At 42.4% G+C, this 21626-nt stretch overlaps 2 protein-coding genes across 2 annotated transcripts; one reads left to right on the forward strand and one right to left on the reverse strand.

Annotated features, from left to right (window-relative positions):
* The first annotated feature begins 2838 nt into the window (after nucleotides 1-2838).
* Nucleotides 2839-5694, forward strand: LOC147245852 (uncharacterized). Its single transcript, XM_086184602.1, has 2 exons — nucleotides 2839-3327; nucleotides 4295-5694. The coding sequence occupies exons 1-2, from the start codon at nucleotides 3099-3101 to the stop codon at nucleotides 4600-4602; spliced, it is 537 nt and encodes a 178-aa protein (XP_086040728.1). The 5' UTR covers nucleotides 2839-3098; the 3' UTR covers nucleotides 4603-5694.
* A 1742-nt stretch (nucleotides 5695-7436) lies between these two features.
* farsa (phenylalanyl-tRNA synthetase subunit alpha) lies at nucleotides 7437-20833 on the reverse strand. Its single transcript, XM_086184601.1, has 13 exons — nucleotides 20645-20833; nucleotides 20257-20394; nucleotides 19384-19482; nucleotides 19179-19297; nucleotides 16952-17044; nucleotides 13871-13999; nucleotides 13680-13795; nucleotides 13521-13605; nucleotides 13328-13427; nucleotides 10279-10447; nucleotides 10055-10132; nucleotides 9159-9273; nucleotides 7437-7846 (listed from the first exon to the last, which is right to left on the reverse strand). Exons 1-13 carry the CDS (start codon nucleotides 20789-20791, stop codon nucleotides 7741-7743), a joined length of 1494 nt encoding a protein of 497 aa, XP_086040727.1. The 5' UTR covers nucleotides 20792-20833; the 3' UTR covers nucleotides 7437-7740.
* Between the last annotated feature and the right edge of the window lie 793 nt (nucleotides 20834-21626).

The raw sequence follows: 21626 nt of genomic DNA on the forward strand, positions 1-21626 counted from the left end.
ATGGAGAGATGCTGGTTCCACAGTAGAGGAACCCAGTAACTAAAGGCTCTACCTCCCAGTCTGTTTTAGAGATACTGGGAGTCACTAAAAGACCTGCATTCTGGGAGTGGAGTGCTCTGGTGGGACAGCAGGGACTAATGAGCTCTTTCAGATAGGATGGAGCTTCATCATTGAGAGCCTTATAAGTCAGCAGAAGGATTTTGAAGTGGATTCTAGATCCTACAGGAAGGAGAGAAGCTAAAGTGGAGAGATGTGCTCTCCCTTCTTAACTCCCATCAAAACCCTGGCTGCAGCGTTCTGGACCAGCTGGAGACTCTTTAGAGAGTATTTAGGACATCCTGACAGGAGAGAGTTGCAGTGGTCCAGCCTAGAAGTGATAAATGCATGCACCAGTTTGTCAGCATCACTCTGGGAAAGGATATTCCTAATCTTAGTGATACTGCAGGTGGAAGAAGGCGGTCCTAGTCACATGATTTATGTGGGAGCTGAAGGAAAGGTCCTGGTCAAAAATGACCCCAAGGTTCCTTGCAGTTGTACTCGGGGTCAAGGTGATGCCATCTAGAGTAGAGATCTGATTAGAGAGGTGTCCCTGAGGTGTTTAGGTCCAAACACAATGACCTCAGTTTGATCTGAATTTAGCAGTAAGAAGTTAGAAGACATCCAGGATTTAATGTCTTTCAGGCAGTCTTGCAGATTAGTAAACTGGCTTGTGTCGTCTGGCTCCATCGACAAGTAAAGTTGTGTGTCGTCCTCATAACAGTGGAAGTTGATCGAGTGCTTCTGTATTATGTCACCTAATGGGAGCATGTAAAGAGTGAAGAGCATCGGTCCTAAAACTGAACCCTGTGGTCCACCATATGTAACTCTGCTGTACTCTGAATAGTCATTATTAACATGAACAAACTGAAACCTGTCTGATAAGTAGGACTTAAACCATTTTAGGGCAGTTCCTTTAATCCCAGTTTCATGGTCTAGTCTCTGTAGCAGGATGCTGTGGTCGATGGTGTCAAATGCAGCACTGACGTCCAAAAGGACAGAGACGAGACCTCTGTCTGAAGCTATGTTTTGCAGACTAAGAAACTTCCATCAGGGTAAGAGGATGAATACAACGACTGAATTTTGAATTCTGAGTGATCTAACCCTTTAGATAGGGAAGAACAGGGTAAAATGAGCATCCATCCATCCATTTTCTTCCGCTTATTCCTGTTAAGGGTCGTGGGGGGGGGGGGGGGGGCGGGGGGCTGGAGCCTATCCCAGCAGCCTTCAGGTGAGAGGCGGGGTTCACCCTGGACAGGTCACCAGTCCATGGCAGGGCCAACACACAGAGACAGACAACCATTGGCTCTCCCAGCCACGCCTACGGTCAATTTAGAGTCTGGATTAACCTGGTCCCTCTTGATGTCTTTGGACTGTGGAGGAAGCTGGAGTACCAGAGAGAACCCAGCAGGAACAGGGAGAACATGGAGACTCACACAGAAAGACCCCGTGCTCTAACCAGGGCTTGAACCTGGGACCTTCTTGCTGTGAGGCCACAGTGCTGACCACTGCACCACCGTGCAGCCCGAAACGTAGTCATGTGAATACAAATTCGGGAAATGCACTTCATGTTACACAGCATGTTCTCATCAAACACTTGTATGATTGCTTGCTGAAAATACGTAACATCTCTCAAATGTGTCACCCAAACATCTGTTTGTCACCAGAGCAGGGACCAAAATGTCCACAATAAACCTTCAAAAACATCTGAATGTCTCACTAAAAATAACTATTTTTGTCATCTGAAGCACGTCTGCCAATTTTGTGATGGCGGGACCTTTGCTCCTGCTGCATCACAACTACGTGGGATATTAGCAGATGAATTATAGGGACAACTACGGGTTTATCATGAAAACAGGCTGCATGACTCAGTTCATCTTGGACTAAAAGCACAAGGAGAGAGCAGAAAGCAAACCACAGCAAAAAGAAGGATCATCGTAATTCAGAGTAAATCCATTACATCCCTTTAAGCAATCAATTGTGCATTTGAGATTAAAATGGATATATATATATATATATATATATATATATATATATATATATATATATATAGGGACTGGGGTTGGCAAATTAGTGCATTCATTTAATTTATTCAGGCTATAGAAAAAAAAAGTTTAAAAAAACAAATAGAACACAATTGACACACTGCAGCATTCATCCGTACAGAGATTTCACGCAATTTCCTTATTTCTTTAATCAAATGTTAATTTAGGGAAACCAGCTCAGTCTCTGTTCTTCACATATCGTTCCTCGTGTTAACCAAATATGCTCATGATTTCTTTTTTTGTGGGAATGTAATTGGTCAAATTTGACCACGACAACTGAAACAGAGAATATTTTTTGGACTCTTAATTACAACTGCATTACTTAAGTACGTTATTCCAACCTTAAAAAAAGTAGTTTTAAAAGTATTTTTCTGTCATTTAAACCAAATGGTGGTGTTTGTTATTTTTATCTGGGAAGTGGAAGGTCTTGTGTCTTTTTTGTTTGTTTGTGTGTAATAAAGCACTGTGTGTGTGTGTGTGTGTGTGTGTGTGTGTGTGTGTGTGTGTGTGTGTGTTTAGGTTGTTGATTCTGATAGATTATTTCAAACAACACTCTTTTATTTTGCAGTAAACTCATCAGAAGTGTACTGTCTTACCCTCCCCTCCCCTCCATGTCTGGCCAATTTATCCCACTGTTTCCCGAGAAAGGAGGAGTCAAGGCAGGGCAGGGGTTAAACGTCGAACCGATTTAGCTGTCCAGCCTGATTGGCTCCGTGGGCGAGGGAAGCTTCTCGGTAACTTCAGGGAATTACGGGAACTTCAGAAGCTTGCAGTCATCGCTTCGGACAGGTGGGGATAATTCTAGTGGGTTGACCGTCCACCTGCTCTCTCTCTCTCTCTCTCTCTCTCTCTCTCTCTCTCTCTCTCTCTCTTTAACATCTGGATGCATCCGTTATTGTCTGTCTCCTGTTGTTCCTGAGCAGCAGCTCACTGCTCCGTGGAATACTTGAACTCTCTACGGGGAAAATGCTTCACTTTTGAGTGATAAGAAAGAAGCCAGGAAGTCTTCCCTCCATCATGAATGGCCATAATTTCACCGGCTGGAACTCCACGGATGATGCCCACGCATACCCGTATTCAACATCCATAGAGGACCCTCTGTACCGACAGTACAAGCCTGTGGTCAAGGACCTGATCCCGCTGCCCAAGGCGGTGCTCTACCTGCTGATGGCGGCCCTGGTGGTTGTCGGAGTTGCCTACGCGATTATTGGACATCTGATCAAGGACCTGGCCATCGACATAGCAGGTACGGGTCTCTGTCTAGTCAAGTGCAGGGTTGTTGCTCAGGATCAACTACAACGGTAGTACCAGCCGAGAGGGCAGTCCCAGTCGAGGCAGTGCTTTGACTTGTTGAACATTTCAAATTTTTGAATTAAAAAAAGAAAAGAAAAGAAAATCAGGTCAACTTTTCAGCGACCAGCCATGAAAGGCACGTTGAAACCAGTAGCTATCATAAAACTGGTCATTGTTTCCAAAAGCCCACAAATATATAATTGTGATGTACAAATAAATATTTGATTTACCAAAACCCAACTGATAGAACTTCAAAATGATAGGTCATGAAAAAATATGCAAGCAAACAGAATATATATAACCATACAATTTGTGTATACAAATCATGAATGTAGTTATATAATTGTTTATTATTGTAAATTGCTTTTCCCTATGTTTTTCAAATGAAAAGTGAATTGCTAATGTGTTTATTTCCACTGCATGAGCGATCATATTAACTCTCCTCTGGCTCCTAACATTCAGTGGTAATCCATCTGCCACTGACGCTGCCGTCAGTTACACCCTTACTTACCACCACTTCACTGTCTGAACTTACTTGTGCAGTCGTTTTGTTTCTAATGAACTGAAGAGTTTACAAATGACTTTCTGCTGAATTTCCTATGAGGTTTTACAATCAAAGCACATCGTTAGGTGGCTAAATACCTGTATTTACAATAACTGCTATTTTTTAAAATGAAAAATTGATCTTTTGATTGACTATGTTAATATACTGTATGATATTGTAATTAATCCAGTAACTACTAGCTTACATTCATTAATTTACATTGCCTTTTGGCTTGTTTTGTTTTTTTGAATTCTACTGTGATTGTAGACTCTGCCTCACTGCACTTGCCTTTTAAGTGTAATTTGCCAAAAAGACATTACAAAAAAATGTAAAGGTCATCAGTATGGCATCTGCATCACCTGTCTCCCTTGTTTAGATTGTGTCTTGGGTCCACTTGTTAATGAAGACAAGGACATGGACAACAACCCACAGCACATGGCTTCCAACCACCCTCCACCAATACATCCATTTGCCCACAACGCCTTCCATGTGTGGGACCAGGACGACGTGGTCATCCCCCTGCCCCCCGAGGAAAGCCCCCAGACCAGCCCACTGTTGTTGGCTGCCATTCCCTACATCCCCTCTTTCTTCCCCCATTCCCACAGCCCCACAAGTCACAACTCACCAGCGTTCTCTGGCAGCCCAGCTCTGATCAAAGAGGTCAGCCTCCCAAGGGAGCTCTGATTTAAAATATCATCAAGTGCAACTCAGCCGATGTGAAAAGCTCCCGTTTCATATTTCTTTGAGACAAGTCCAGTTCAAGAGAGCATATGCTTGAGAAGACTGGAGAGCGCTCTGGACTGAGTCCTCTTAGTGCAGCGACACCTGCAAAGACTACACCCTTTCCTCATCTCTGACATTTGCAGAAAAATGCAACGAGATCAACAAATATTCTCATTCTGACATAAATGTCAACAAAAAAGTCAAATCAGACACCTTGAGGAGAGGAATCCACTGACAAAGAGGACTACAGGAGAAGATCGCTGGATATTGTCTTTGTGTGCCTGAGCTTCCGTGCGAAGCAGATATGATGAACTTTTGAAGACACCACGTCAGTAGAAAGAGTACTGTCACAGGTACAGCACGTCTTGCCTACTGTGTCTTTGAGGATGAAAAAAAAGTTTGGGTTTTCCAAGCAGCAAAATTGTTGTAATGCAGAAGACTTGCAGCGTGTAGGCTTTTCCCATGTTTGTAATTGCAGCATTAGCTTGTCAGATTGTCCATCTGTTACCCCAACTTATGATAACCCACCTGAGCAACAACAGGTTTGCTGCAGGGGAATGAGTCCTGAAACCTGGAAATAAGTTAGCATCGTTGAATCACCACCGGCTCCCTCGTCTCAAATTCAGTGGGATTCCTTCATGAGTCTTTGGTTAAATGTCTAAAATAAGATCTGTGGCTCACATTTAGCATAAAGTACATCAGTTAATCACGCATGCATGAATTTGGAATCTTTTTGTTTTTTTGAGACATAAAAATGATGGTTGCTAAAAACCTGTGGCAATTCTTGTGTCTGGCAAAATTTCCCAGGGAGCATCTCCAACCAGCATGAATCTATATGTTACCTAAGTATCTTTGATATTTTTGTATACATTTCTAGATATGAAGAACATGAAAACCTTGTATTTATAGATTATTCTCTGTGGACATTAAACATCTTCTCACAGGGAACAAGGAGTGCAAAGCTAGTTGTGGTGACATGTCAGTGATGCGTTTTGTGCACACCATAACATTTGCTTTCCAATGATTGCCTTCATGCTAAAAAAAAAATAAAATCTCAAAGCGGCTGTTCATTTGTGAAGATTATTATGCCATAACTCGTAAAAATGTGTCTGCCACAGATCTGATTTTTTTTTCTTTAGCAAAAATCCAGTGTGAGAATCCTGTTGGTTTTTGGTTGAGGAAACTCAGGGTGATGCTCACTTCCAGCTTAGCCTACAAAAATGCTTCATCCCTGCTGCACTCTATGGGCTCTATTCACAGCAGCCATGTTGACATGTTGCATGTGTAAACTTAGAGAGGATCTGCTTCATTTCGTGTCCCAAATAAGCCATCAAGCATCACACAAGGGGGCTGGCACACCTAAATGAAACATGTAATATGCCTAATATATGTTAAAATTGCACTCTGCACTGAAATGTCTGCCATGAAAAGATTTCATAACGCTTGTAAATGTAAATGTCTCATGGTTTAAGTGTGTGGAAATTATCTGCAGTACTTCTGTTCTTGCTCATATGGTTCTTGGAGGCGGGCTGACCAGAATGTAAACCCCCCCCAGCTGGCCGTCCCTTACACACTTGAGTAAAATGTTATTTCAAGGCACCGGGATTAGCTTAAGAGGAAGACTTAAGGAGTTCCAGCTATTCAACAAGTACACAACTAGACTTTAATCCTGCAAGCCTTTATCGCCGGTGTCACTCCCACTCATGGCTTTCCCAGTCTGGTCTGTAGAGCCTATCAGGATCATTTACAGCCCCAGAGTGCATGAGGTATACTAAGAAATAGTGTACATTTATATTTAATGCAGCTTACACTGTAGCCTCTATTCAAAGGTGTCAATTTTTATTTAAACAGGGTGAAAACAATCACAACTGCGGTGCTTTCAAAGTCCTTTTAGTCAATTCAGTGCAAATTCTAAAGCTCCTAAAAGAACTCCAACTTGTTTTGAATACAGGACCATCAAGTCAAGAAAGACTCAGCTCTTGTGTTCCAACTGTTGGGGAAAAAAACAGCTTCTGTGGACAGAGGTGAAAAGATATTGGGAAGTTGATCTCATTCACAAGCAGACTGCACCAGCTGTCAAACCAGTGCTGTGTTTCGATCCAAGCAATGGCTTAGGAAGTTAATTGGAGCGCTGAACTGTCTTTGAACTTCAGTCTGCAGCAGTCAAATGCTGAAAAGGTCCCATGATGTTTCATTAGACGGAAAAGGGATTTAGCGTGTAATTTATGATGAGGACTTCTATGTGTTTGAATATCTGGATGGCTGTGTAGACACAGGGATAAAATGCCCTTTAAAAAAAAGTACTTTAAAACATTTTATCTCAGAGGTGTTCTTATTAATGAATACAAAATTCTGTGGTTGATGTTCTGAATTGATAGTTCTCTACATTTTACTTACACCCACATACTGTCTGCTTTCTCAACCAGCAAACTGAGAGCAGACACATGCACAGACAGGACAATGTCATCTGTTCACAGTAGTTGAAGGTCGGTTGTAATCCCACATCCTGGGAGGTACAAAAGCAGCCAAACTGTTAAATCCCTTCCAAACTCTGAGTTTCTTCTCATGACAGAAAAAACAGAGCAAACAGTATCATGGGATAAAAGAACACCGAACAGTCTAAAGCTATTCTAGCGACTCTGTTAGCAGGTACAGTACACACCCAATTGGTTTTATGGGTTCATGTGCTAACACTTGTAAATCCGTACTAAACAAGAACAGATAAGGTCAATGGATGTTTGTTTGGAAGATATTTGGTGAGTAAGTGGTCTAAAAAACTCACATACACTCAGATATTTTGAAAAAAAGATTTTTATTGTCCAAAAAGTATTATTGTTTTATCTGTACAAGTAGGTAATTTCTTGTTGTAAAATGTTCTGCATCGCAACAGAGTTTAAGTTCATACAACAGCTGTTGACATGTTTTCAAAGGCCCTTTTTTAAACTTAAACCCTGAGCCTTCTAATTGGTTGAGATGGGATTAAGAAGAAGTGTGGAGGGTCTCTTCAGATGAGAAGCACAATTCCGATGTTGCATGGTGCATACATGGTAGGGTTAGGTGGGTATATAGAAAATATTGATAGCAACAGTGGAGTGAAATTCAGGACTCCAGTCGACAAATGGGGCTGTCATAGACCATCTGTAGGTTGACCTTGTGTCCAACCAGTTCTCTGATGTTGTTGATGCCGTATTTAATCATCGTGGGCCTGCAGGACAAACGAGAGGGCTGGGTAAGACACAGTTCCTGTTAAGCAGATTGCACCCAGAACAGACGGCAAAGTGTGTGTCTGTTCCAAGTGTGGCAGGTCAGAGGAAAAACAGCCGGGTGGAAGATGGCTGGTCACTCAACATGGATTATTAGTGCCTTTCCCTGCTCACTCGCTCCGTTATCACAGCCATGACTGTTGCTGTCGTCACTTAAGCCACCAGAATAACTCCGCTTTGAACAAAATATTCTCTCCTGACAGTAGTAATGGGAGAGAAAATGAAAGTATTAACTATCAAATAGGCCGATTGAGAAGTGTATCTATGAAAGCTGGAACTAAACAGTTCAAAGGATAACCAATATCAGCAGATGCTGTTCATATATTAATATGCTGTTGCTGAATCTTTGATTTAGGAGCTTTTCCATATTTAACATGTCTTTTCAGGCAGTAAAAAATTATTATATAGTTCTGTGATTTGTATAGATAATATCAAAATAGTCCAAGACTGGCTAATGGCTAAATCAGTTCAAAAACATGGTATGGTTTAAGCAAACCATCCAATATCCTGAATCCCCAAAATATATATTTGAATCAATTCATTGGTTCTGCTGATTATCCTAAACACAAAGTCCTCATGACATAACTAGCAGTGACACAAGATTCCTCAAGTTTATGCATTTGTCACAGCAACTTGTCACAGATGACATTCACAGTCGTAAACAGCCCAACACACTGATGTAAGCTGGCAAGTGCAGGCGATCCAATCAAATACACACAGGAGCTACTGTCAATGTCATTGATGTAATGTAATGTAACTGTCAATTAATGCGTGTGTCTTTAGATGTTGTCGTGCTTTTAGAAGGATTTTGTCAGTGTGGTGCAGCAGCTGAAGAGCCGCTGCCCAGCAGCTAGTTGATGAGCCACCAACACTATTCCATGCATTGTAAATTACATTTACATTGCAAGTACCTGACGGGATCTAACATAAGATCAACTCCAGCAAAATAAAATCATATACAAACACCAACTCTCCTCCTCAGAAAATTAACCTAAGTATTGAAATGTGGGTTAGACGTCAGTCCAGGGCCTACACCGCAGAGGACAGATGACGTCGATAAAAGGACTGAATTCTGCATCTTTAATCCTTAAATGGAAAGTAATAGATTACAAATGTAGTAGTCTGGTGTACAGAAAGACTTTTATTTAAAATCAAATGTAGGTCAGTTATGAACTTTCATCTCCATGGATGCCACTAAGGTCAGTATTAAAGAAATTCAGCGTCTGTTAGCGCATGCTTCCAGTGTTTGTTCACCTTTCTAAAGACAGTCCCCACGCGATAACAGACACATCCTCAGGAAGACCCATGGGCAGCAGCATCTCCGGTCTGAAGACCCCTGAGTTTCCAACTTCCACCCACTTTTTTAGTCCTGTGTGTTCAGATGCAAATATTGGTTGGACGAACCAAAATCACAAAAAAAGAGTCAAGGAGTTATAACGACAGACACGATGAAGTTCGGACATTAGGGTTTAAAGTTCAGAGTGTCTGACAGAACATTTGTACAGACGTTGCTTTGAGGAAAATTGGAATTAAATGTAGTATTTCTCTAGGTGTCTGTCCTCATATAAAGACAATCTCCCTAATTTCATTTCTACTTGAGTCAAAACATGAGCCCAAGGCTACAGTGCAACATTGACCTTAGCTCGGTTTATCAACTTATTTATTATTATTATTATTGATTATGGGAGTGAGGGATTAATCTCAATTAAGATTTTGGTGAAAGACTCAATTAGCTATGGAAACTACACAAAGGTGCAGGTTCATAAAAATCTTTTTAATTAATAGATAACAGATGTAAAGACAACATGTACATTTATTTGGAGCTCAAACCCAGGTGAACTCTAGCAACCTCATAGCCAACTTTAATGATATCGCTCTTAAATCAATTTGGCACGCTGTGTATGTATGCTGGACAGAGAACATTAAAACTAGTCTTCAAATAAAAAGCACTAAATACTGAAATCTTACAGACAAAAACAGGTGCAGTTCGTTGGTTAAAAAAACCCAAGATGGCGCCGCACGAGTGGCTGCCTGTTGCAGTAGCTCCCGCTGCCAATTTCCCCACAGTGGGACGAATAAAGGTTTATCTTATCTTATCTTAAAACAAATAAAAGCAAAGAAAAGAGTCATGTTGCAGTGTGGTACTCTACCTTCATGATAGCTGAACACTTCCATACTGGGCTCTGTGTATGGGTTGTAGGCAGGCTTGAAACGGAGTTTTGTAATTCCTAGAAAAGACACAAGAATTGCTGGATGTATGCCACAAAAAAATTCACGAGTTTACTATAATCTTATTATCATAATTATTATTTTAGGGTCAGTAAAACACACTTTTCCCAACAGAATTCTGTTTCTGTAGTATTAAACCACTGACCAAGTTTGGTGAAGAACTGATGCAGGATGCCCATGAGGTCTCCCAGCGTCAGCCCATAGTCGGCCACCACACCCTCAATTTGGTGGAACTCTGCCAGATGGGTGGCATCTAAGGTCTCATTCCTGAACACCCTGTCGATGGAGAAATACTTGACGGGGGTGAACTTCTCCTAGTGGAAACAAGATGAGTGTGAAAAGATGAAGAGGGGATAATCGTTTCTTGATGATTGACAACACTGTCTGATCCACGTGGATGCCTGAACATTATCCCCCTATGACTTTATGAATACTCAACTCTTCTCAGAAGGCTTTCCACTGGATTTTGCGACCTGGGAGTTAGGATTTGCTCTGATGCAGCCACAAGAGCATTAATGAGGTCGGGCACATCGCCTGGTCTGCGAAGGACACGAGTCTTAAGATGTCGTCGTCGTCGTCCTCCTCCGTTTTATCTGGTTAGTCCGGGTTGCGGGGGCAGCAGTCTCAGCAAGGAAGCCCAGAATGCCCTCTCCCCAGCCACTTCCACCAGCTCTACTGAGGGAATCCGGAGGTGATCCCAGGCCAGCCGAGAGATATAATCCCTCCAGCATGTCCTGGGTTGGCCTCGAGGCCTCCTCCTGGTTGGGCATGTCTCTAAGGGAGAGCCCAGCCACTCTGCAGAGGAAAATCATTTCGGCCGCTTGTATTCGCAATCTCGTTCTTTCTGTCATTACCCAAAGCTCATGACCATAGGGAAGGGTTGGAACGTAGACTGACCGATAAATGGAGAGCCTCACTTTTTGGCTTGGCCTGCCTTGGTCAGCTGCCTCTGGAGACCCACAGGCCAGCCATGCCCTGTAAGCCTCCTTCTTCAGCCTGACAACTCCCCTCACCTCTGGTGTCCACCAGCGGGTTCGGGGATTACCGCTGCGACCGGCCCCAGCAGCAGTCATAGCTCACAACAGTCACCTCGACAATGGCAGAGCGGAACATGGCCCATTCGGACTCAATGTCCCCCACTGCCCCTGGGATGTGGTAAAGCTCTGCCGGAGGTGGGAGTTAAAGATCATTCTAACAGGTTCTTCCACCAGGCGTTCCCTGTAACAAATCCCCAGCTCGTTTCGGGGAAAAGGGAAGCAACATACACAGCTAAAGATATAAAGTGTATATTTAACAATAGTGGTAATAATTCGGTGAACAACAAGAGTGGGCCGCCAGGTGCTGTCAAAACTAGGAAATAAGTATAACAAAAGGAGGACTCCGTAAAACAAAATGGGGCTTATCTAATCACTAACAGGGAGGTGCAACTAAAGGTTCCAAAAACACAACCTAACTACACTAACCCAAAACCAAAAACATAGTGAACAGCACCCCTAAACCTAATGTGACTAACAATACAACAAACCTACATGAAATGCAGAATGTGACGAATAGATAAACCTTACCCTTGCCCAACTCTGGGATTACACAAAGCACGAGTGCTGATCGAAGTCAAAACAGTTTCTCTAAAGGTCAACAAATGGTGTCTACACAAGGCGTCTGCCACCGGTGTGGCAGGACAACAGGGCTTTTGTAGTCAGGTGTCACACTCTGATTGGAGAAGCCCATCTCCAGGTCACCGCACCTATCAGTCAAATCCAGGAAGTGGTAGACCTGGGAGTCCTCTTAAAGGCATAGAGGGACGGACATACACATACATACCGTAACATTCCCACCAAACCCTCACTACTCGTTTGGGCCTGCCAGGTCTGCAAGGCGTCTTCCCCTGCCCCCTGAACCAATTCACCACCAGATGGTGATCAGTAGACAGCTCAGGTCCTCTCGTCACCCGAGTGTCCAGAACATAGGGTCACAGGTCAGATGATACGACTAGAAAATCGATCATAGACCTGGGACCTAGGATGTCCTAGCCACGTGCACCGGTGGGCATCCTTATGTTCGAACATGGTGTTCGTTATGGACAAACTGCGACTTGCACAGAAGTCATATAAATGCACACCACTCGGGTTCAGGTCGGGCCTGCCGTTCCTCCCAGTCACACCGTTCCAGGCCACGCTGTCATTGCCCACGTGAGCGTTGAAATCCCCCAGTAGGACAATGGAGTCCCCAGTCGGGGCGCCATCCAGCACCCTTCCAAAGGACTCCAAAAAGGGTTGGTACTCTGAACTGGTATTCAGTGAATAAGCACAGACAACAGTCAGGACCCGTTCCCCAACCAGAAGGCGCAGGGAAGCAACCCTTTCGTCCAACCCCGACGTACAGGCAGAGAGTCTGGGGGCTATCAAAAAGCCCACGCCGGCCCTCTGCCTCTCACCCGGAACAACTCCAGCGAAAGAGAGAGTCCAACCCCTCTCAAGGACTCAGGTTCTGGACCCGGAGCTATGTGTTGAGGTGAGGCTGATTACATCCAGCCGGTAACGCTCAACCTCTTCTACCAGCTACGGCTCCTTCCCGCCAGAGAGATAACAGTCCATGTCACAAAAGCCAGCTTCCATGCCCGGGGATCAGACAGCCAAGGCCCCTGCCTTGGACTGCTGCCGAAACCACAACGCACCGGACCCTTCCAGTTCCTCCTACGGGTGGTTGGTCCACGGGAGGACGTGTCCATGTAACCTTTTCGGGCTAGGCCCGGCTGGACCCCGTGAACCAAGGCCCGGCCACCAGGCGCTTGCCATCGAGCCCCTTCCCCGGGCCTGGCTCCAGGGTGGAGCCCAAGTGCCCCTCCGGGCTGCGTACACAGATTCCTAGGTGTTGCTTCCATGAGGGGTCTACTGAATCGTTCTTTGTCTGGCCCTTCGCCTCGGACCAGTCTGCCTTGGGTGACCCTACCGGGGGCATTTTGCCCTCGACAGCATAGCTCCTAGGGTCACTAGGGCACTAAAACTCCTTCACTGTTACAATAACAGTACAAAAAAGGTATCAAGCATCTCCAACAAAACAGACTAGTCTTGCTCTCATATATGAGACAGTTACTCTTGCTGGATTCACTGACACATCCCAGTGAGCTGGATGTCGTTAATGTCTGCTGTAAAGATTTGTGTAACAAGTACTAAAGTCCAGGTTTGAACACTCACCTGCTGTGCGAGTTTATACAACATCCGTGCACTGACAGCTGTTGTGTGAGTCCGGAGGATGTTCTTTTGAGCCTCCTCAATCTTCCAGTCATATTTGTACCTGAAGCATATTGGATGTTATTATGCAGATTGCCAAACATTGATTAAACTATGGTGTTGTCACTTTTTGTATGAGCATGTGGTCACATCTCACCCTTGAGAGCCAAAGCCTCCCTCTGAATGGACCTTCTTCACTCTCTCCAGGTACTGCTGCGGGAACTCACGAGCAAGTGCCGGGTCTGAAAAATAGAATGATATGTAAATAAGAAGGAGAGGGCAAAGAGAGAGAAATACCTGACACACTGAATCTGACCCGACATGAAGAAAGTGTCATGCTGGTCTCTGGCCGGGTGCTGCTGAGGCTGGAACAGGGAGTCAAAGTTCCAGAAGGAGCTCTCAATGAAGTTGTTGGTTGGCATCTCAGTGAAACTACACAAGGCAGATGTTCATTCAGTGTGTCTCATGTGGGTCCGTTTCTCAGATTATTTAATAATGGTGACTCACCCCATCTCCAGGAAGATCTGCCTGAACTGTGTGCGCACCTTCATCAGTGGGTGCAGGTGGCCACACTCTGGGGCCACACCCAGAGCCTCAAAGTTATAGGGTTTAAATTTTTTCTCTTTCCAGCTGCCGCTGCAAGACAACACAAGAAAGAGCTGGTGAGAAAAGAAGAGTGTGAAAAAAAGATGAAAGCTGAAGGGAGGAAGAGATGAGGTTGAGCTTGAGGAAGACTGTCAGACAAAGGTTTTACAGTAATCGACACAATAAATCTCCAAACATTGGAAGGTTGTAAGCCAGAGCTGAGATGATTGACAACATCTAATCTATATCTAAAAAGAGATGTAAAAGCATCATTCATCTGACTTTTGGGCAGGGAAAGAAAGAACATCTGGTTACTGCTTTTAGCTAAATCCTCTCTGATGGGATTCCATGCAAACCTGAGACAAAAGCTTTGTTCACTCTACTGGCGTTTTAACCCCCCTCCCTCAGCGAGAAAACAGGAAACAACACCAGTCTCATATTCATTTATTTATTTATCCATTTGGTTCGGAGGAGATTACAGGGACATTGCTAATAACGGGGGTGTAAAAAAGCTTAGTGAACTTAAATTTTACAACCCATTAATTTGAAGAATATGAGCCCAATTTGATCACTGATAACAACATGTTACATACGGGACCAATCATGACGCTGGCCCTCATTCACCAATATCCTCTTTCTCTATTTTCTTAAATTCTTTAAGTTATTCTTAACAATGCATTTCAGGAAACTCTACATCAGATTAATGGATGTGTTCTTAAACAGCAGAATTGTGTTCACCTGTGTTCTGAGATTGATGAATACCAATCTCCTCATAAATTTAAAGTGCCAGTTGGCCCTAATTACCACAGATAAATGCCCACAAATGCAGTAAAAACGGCATGAGACTTAAGGGCTATGCTGTGTGCAGGAACAGACAGAAGTCCCAAGGAGATATCTTGAGGGAAAGTTGAGATAATGTCAAAACTAAAACCTGAATACCGAGCACTGGAGTCAAATGCAAAAAGAACTCTAGTAGTTCTTACGTAGAGGCACTGCTGCAGGAAGTGAGTTGCAAATGAGCGGTAATATTCACGGAATATGTGATGCAGTCACGACACTGCAATTGGAGAAGGTTGCACTGTTGACGAGGTTAAAAATACATGGTTTGACTTGAAATCTGAGACCAAAAAAAAAGAAATTGCAAGTTTGAGAGCTCCATAGCAGGATTTGGGGCTATCAATGGAGAGACAGTTTAAGCAAGTGTGCGATCAGGTGAATGTCTGGACATAGACCTGGACCCCGAGTCAGCGCCTTCATCTCCTAGTCTATTTCCTATTTGAGTGGAGGCAGAGGATGAGTTATCTTTTTCTGGAGTAACATCATTTATAAAGTGTGTATCTTACGATATATTTTAAATATCCTGTTTGAAAGAATTAGCCAATATGCTTCACAAATAAAAGGTTACTACAATGTTTTAATCTATTACATATTCACAGATGCACAGTCCTGCTAAACCAACTTGATACCTCCCACTCACTATCCTCCTGCAGCAGTACCTCCATGCATGCTCCCCTGTCCCACTCTGCCTGCAGTGTGATCTCAGAAGCGGTCCTCAACCACCAAGAGAGAACTGCTGAAATGCTGACCGATCACCTCGTTATTTGCCACAATCTCAGATACACTTAAAGAAATTAACTGAATCTAAAAATTAAAGATGCGCACTGAAACCTTTTAGTTCTATTTCTGAGTGACGCGTTTCCTTCTTCATTAATTATAAGCAACAAATAATCACACTGCAAAAGCATAATTGAAATTAATCCAAGCGATCATTTTTAGCATTTAATTATTTTACAATCACAAGAGTTGTTCTTAAAATGTATGATTACTGGCAAAAACTTTATTTTCATCTAAATAACATGATTGTGTATAACTCTAGTATGTGACAAAAAACGCAAAATTTTGCTCAAACATTACATCACTCAATTGTAAATTACAGTGCTTGAGTGTGTGTGAGTGAGTGTGTGTCACATGCATTGATCAAACAACTTACACTGACAAGAAGGGAGAGCTAACTGATTGCTCTGATAAAAAATTGGCCCACTACCATTGTGCAAATTTGCATGTGAGTGATGCTATACAACTCTACTTTAATTGAAATATTCAACAGAATACTTTTAAAACAGGTACTCATCTCAACCACTCTACTTAAAGGTCCGCCTACTCATACTTGTAAGGGACTACAGACCCTGAAAAAAGAAAACAGATACCAGATTATTTTAACTCATCTATTTCATTCTAATGTAATTCCCGATTGAAGTATGTTCATGAAATAAACAATATAACACCTGAGCCCTGGATGTACATAAATATAATCAAAATAACAAAGTTCTTTAAAACTGGACTGTGTTTACTTGGCGTGGAGTGATTGATCACTACAGCCTAATGTTAGCAGTTACTTTGCCAACCCGAGCACCGCAAATTGATGATGAATGACCAGGTTTGACTGCATAGAGTGGCTCCAAATAGGAGTGGCTCCAAATAGGAGTGGATCCCCATTCACTTCAATGGCAATTTTTTTTCTCAGTTTTGGGGGATATTTGTTGCAATGGTTACCCAAATTACCGTCAAAGGTAAAAAGCACACATTTTCCAATTGAGACACACATTCTGATATTTTTGTTGACATTCGTGTATATGTTGTTGGGGGCTTTCTTGAAGCTGCAGGAGTTATGTACCAAAAAAATGACAGAGCAGTAACAGTATGTGACTTAACATTCCCTCTAAAGCCGTGTCTCAGATCACAGTATCGGTGGAAAAGAATCGATCATATTTAGTAAATTATGATCATGTACCACCCTGCCTTTAGGACAAAATCCACACCTTAAGATTTGTCCCCTTTAAAAGGGTGCTAGTCTCTCTGTGTCCTCTGTCTGAGACCCTGCAAACCATCACTAGCTGACAGATGAGAGCAGATAAGACACTTTAAAGTTTACTACACGGTCAACTACGCAGACATAATTACAAACATTAAAAAGAAGTATCAGGAAGAAGAAACCGGACTCACGTGGCAATCATCTCAGGGGTGAGCTCCGTCTCCTGTTTGGTGATGGTGGTACTGAAGGAGGGTCCCTTTGTGATCCAGTAAGACTTGACTGTCCTAAACACATGGATAGAATTACTCCACAGGATCTCAACAGTATTACTGGCGCTTCTAAATAACTCTATGTGAGTAAAACCGAAAGAATTTTGTTTTTGCTGATGATGTACCAAACCACTCTAAGAAACAGAACTGACATTTGCTAACCAGTTTCAAACAGCAATTATTGAGTCATATTGATCAATGGTGTCTAGGAAGAACATAAAGCATTGTTTTTCTGCCCATGTTGTGACAGAACAAATGGCAATTTAATAAGAGCAGCACTTCAAGGGTATGGTGGAAGGTGACTTTACACAGCATCACTCCAAGCAGGAGAATATCATGAGCTACCACGGTACTTTGGTTTGTTACAAGACACTACATCAAATAAACCACATGCAGCAGCTGCTCCTGCATGCTGTGGAGTCGAGAGGGATGTCCTGCCTCTTGTTCTGTTGGATTTTGGGGAAATTTACTCTCCAACCAATGTTACGGATAAAATGTTACATAACACAGTCCTCATTCGAAAAGCTTTTCTTTGCTAATGTTAAAACTGAAAACATACATTTGACAACACGAACTTGGAGCCTATTACCCAAAGAGACTTCCATTAAAACCTTCACATGCAAATACTATGATGACACTGCAAAAATGTCTTTCATCCTGCTGCGATGTGTGTCTCTCAATAGACCACCGGACTGAAACTATCTCCTACATTTAGACACATGACTGTTCTCATCTTTATATTTTCAAATAAAACACTTTGTATTTGTTCTTGAAAGGTATTAGTATTATTAAGTATTTTCCTCGTCCCTCGTACATGTGTCGCCCCCCCCCCCCCCCCCACCCACCCCCCATCCCATTCTGGTCACTCAAAATGCAGTTCAATTTGCATCTTTATGCATCTAAAATGGGCCATAAATGAATAAATTTCATGCATCTGAGTGATTCTTGAATATATTTTTAAATCAATGTACTTAATTCTTCAATATCTGACTTTTAATTCAATATATTGTTGTCATGGCAAAAAAAAAAAAAATTCTGTTCTGGACATGTATGGAAATTAGGGTACATGTGAATATAGAATGACAAATTTGTTTTTTGTTGTTGTTTTTTTTAATTTTTCAAATATAAAAGGTAGGTGCTTCGCCATGGCTGAAATAAGATGGAGGGGTGCTGGAGCACAGTGCACTTGAGGGGTTGTGATGCAAAAAGGATTTTGGATTAAATGACAGAAAACAAAAGGAATATGGATTTGTGCAGATCAAAAGCAAGCAATTTGAGGAGTGTCTGGACAAATGTGTGATGAAGTTTTATAAAGACAATAAAACCTAAGTGGAGTGACTGTAGATCTGTGGTACGCATCACAGGGGGAATAGCATTTCATAATAATTCATTTAAGTAGAGTGGGTCAAATGCAAAACTAATCAAGACCCTTAAATTTAGAATACACATGGATGAGGACATTTTGTATTTTGTTTGTAGTTTCTGGATTATTACCAAGGAGCATATTCTTCCAGAATCCTCTTACCCAGAATGCAATCTCTCATAAACAGGCTGCACATGTGCAGAGATGATAGACATAAGTCAGCATCCTTTGAGGAGAATTTTCTCAGAAGGTTTTTGTGTCCAAATCCTCTTCATATATCTACATTTAACAACTTCCAAAAAATGAGCTGCCTTTTTGGACATGGATCTCAATCCACACTCACATGACAAACATTCACACCTGTTCAAATCTAACCACACCTCTGCTTAGCATAATCCCACATTGTGTGCTGGGCTCCCAACTACACAGTGTTTTCTGTAAAGATCCTAATTAAGATTCCCTTCTTTATCCGTTCTATTTTAGGGATTCAGAGTCAGACAATCATGAAAAACACGTGGCCAACTTCAAATCTCTTGTTTTATCCAACTGTACGTAAACCCTTCTGCTTCCATAGGACGTCAGATGCTCCTAGATAATCTGAGATCAAACTAAGTTTAACTGAATGCATAGGAGGAGGAGGAAGTGCCCTACCTAGAGACCAGGAGTCACAGAATCTGATTCAAATAATCATGGTCTCATGCTGTCACCCAAGGAGAACACTCAGCCAAAACAAGCCTTCTACTGCCACCTATTGGTAAAAAAAAAAAAACGTCATTCACGACTTACACTTCAGAGAGCAATTTTCTCTTTTTTAGCTCATTCCTGTCTTTCTCATCCACTTGCGAGGTGTTGCCCTTCTGAACCAGAAGCAGCTTTTCTCTAACCTGGTCCTCTATGTTCTCCACCTGGTGATCAAAGCACATGTCCTTAGAAAAAGGACTAAGAAACACAGAGGACACCGATAAAATATTGATTTAAAAGAAGCACATACAGCCCTGAATATCCTTGGCCCGCTCTCATGCCCCTTATCCACCCGGATCCACTTGTTGGACATGGCCTTGCTGAAGCCAATCTTCCCAAAGGACAGTTTCTATGCAGGAATAAATACAGATGAGGCATAAACTGCAAACTGAGAGATTTAAGTCAAACAATAAGATATTTAAGACATTCAGCGGCTGTGAAAACATACCTCTGAGCACTTGAAGAAATTAAGCTTATACACGTTTTTGTATTGAAGATAAGCTCCATTAAAAGAAAATCAACGGACTCTCAAACTCATCGACGTTACTGTCAATGAAATAATCCTTAGTTGCAGTCCTACAAGCATGTTTAGGAGCTTTAGCCTACTTAAAAAGTACAGGATTTAATTGAGTAAACGGTGGCAGATCTACATTTCACTCTTGTGGGCAATGCATCAGTCATTTTCGAATATTTGAGAGCCGTTTTCAGAGCATTATGTTTATATCCAAATGTTAACACCAGTTTCTTTATCTATGCCACAGTTAATGTGAGAGGGTTGTTTTAAGTTTAATATTCAACATTCATCTGACATTCAAACCAATAAATATGTATTTCGACCAAAATAGCGTATGATGTCAAACCAAATGTGATATTTCATTATAACAGATTATCATACCTCACAAAACACAGGAATTCTTCTTAAAATATATCTTTTGCACATTTTTTTTTTTTTACAGTTCATATATATTCGTTAATATTTAAAACAATAAACCATTCGACGTCAGGCTCTCAAACCAACTGTGCATCATTATCCTCAATGTAACACGTCTTGTTTTTTCTTCTTTAAAATAAATATATTTCATTTAATTGTGGCTGACCTGACCTCTCCACCTGTTGCACTCACCATGAGCTCGCTCTGGGCCACACCGTCCAGCGGGATGGCGCAGAAGACCCGGGCTTCTTGGCTGCCCTGCTGGGCTATGTCCGAGCCTTCCTCGGTCAGCTCCCAGTGTTTGGAGGAGCGCAGCTCGGCTGAGATAATCTGGACAGCACAAATACACACGGGACTGTCAGCGTGGGACACCTGAACAGTAGACGTGTTCATCCCAGCTGCCTCAATGGAACGTGTCCTACATTGTTGTGAGTCATATACGATAGAGCTTATTAAAAGGTCTAAGTGAAAACAACTGTGACAGCCGCCTCACATCTTTGGCTTCTGATTGCATCAGTCAAACCAAACGAACAAGTGTTGACGGTCGGACTTCCGCTGCTCCTCCGACCGGGAAACTCACCTCTCCCAGAGCCTGCAGACTCTTCACCGCTCCCACGATGACCTGGTGGTCTGTACCGAGGCTGGACGCCACATTCAGGCTGTCCACACCGCCGTCCACTTTCTCTAAACGCTGTAGGAGCGTCTCCACCACACCGGTGTCTGCCATGTTGAATCTCCCTGAGCTCGAAAGAGAACGGATGTGACGTTGCATTTTTCTTCTTCATGGTCGGAGTACAAGCTGTCACAGAAAACCGAAAGAACTGATTTAACATTAGCACAGTCATTTATTGCACGTCCTCGGGGGGGCCTTGGAGATGTATATTTGATCTTTGAAATTGTCAGTCAAGAGGCTAAAATACCCGGCTTCTCAAATGTAGGTCAGGTCACTCAAGCACTAAGTTACGTCAACACAACCCAATTTTGTAACACAAACTTAATGCTAAACATTTCTTGTCTACAAGCTCAACTGGAATAATCATGACAGTATCATCCAAGTCCCCCCCCCCCCCCCCCCCCCCCAGCGAATTATGGAAAGCTCCCTCTTAAGAGGAACGGCACAATTAACTGAAATTGCAATAATTACTACTAATAACTACTGCAGTTTTTCACTGCAATGTTTGTTAAAGGCTTATTATATCTAAATAACCTTTTGCCCCCCCCCCCACCCTTCCAATAATGTCCTACAGACTTTAATAAAAATCCTCAACACATGTATTGGATATCAAAAATACAACGATGTTAGACACACAACAATCGTGTGTCTAACATCGTTAGTACAGAAAAATACTATTACTACTACTACTGCTATTACCACATTAAAGTCCTTTAAATTTAGCCTTCCATTGTCAAACTCTGTACATACATCATTCTACAGTGAAGCTCAAACATTCAACAATGGGAGGAAAAACCCTCTCTGAAGGGGTAATTCTTCATATTAGCTTAGAATAAGTCACATTAAAGCCTGGAGTACACTGTGTTATTTCTACCTTTTCTTGAATATA

Source organism: Aulostomus chinensis, chromosome 18 (assembly GCF_037954235.1).
Source record: "Aulostomus chinensis isolate RoL2024-O1b breed Wild chromosome 18, RoL_Achi_v1.0, whole genome shotgun sequence".
Classification (NCBI taxonomy): Eukaryota; Metazoa; Chordata; class Actinopteri; order Syngnathiformes; family Aulostomidae; genus Aulostomus; species Aulostomus chinensis.

Coding starts and splice junctions, on each gene's coding strand:
- farsa (XM_086184601.1), bottom strand. CDS start 20,791: ATGGCAGACACCGGTGTGGTGGAGACGCTCCTACAGCGTTTAGAGAAA. Junction 13,796..13,870: donor CAGATCTTCCTGGAGATGGG/GTGAGTCACCAT, acceptor TGCCTTGTGTAG/TTTCACTGAGATGCCAACCA. Junction 7,847..9,158: donor TGGGGACTGTCTTTAGAAAG/GTGAACAAACAC, acceptor TTTGTCCTGCAG/GCCCACGATGATTAAATACG.
- LOC147245852 (XM_086184602.1), top strand. CDS start 3,099: ATGAATGGCCATAATTTCACCGGCTGGAACTCCACGGATGATGCCCAC. Junction 3,328..4,294: donor CCTGGCCATCGACATAGCAG/GTACGGGTCTCT, acceptor TCCCTTGTTTAG/ATTGTGTCTTGGGTCCACTT.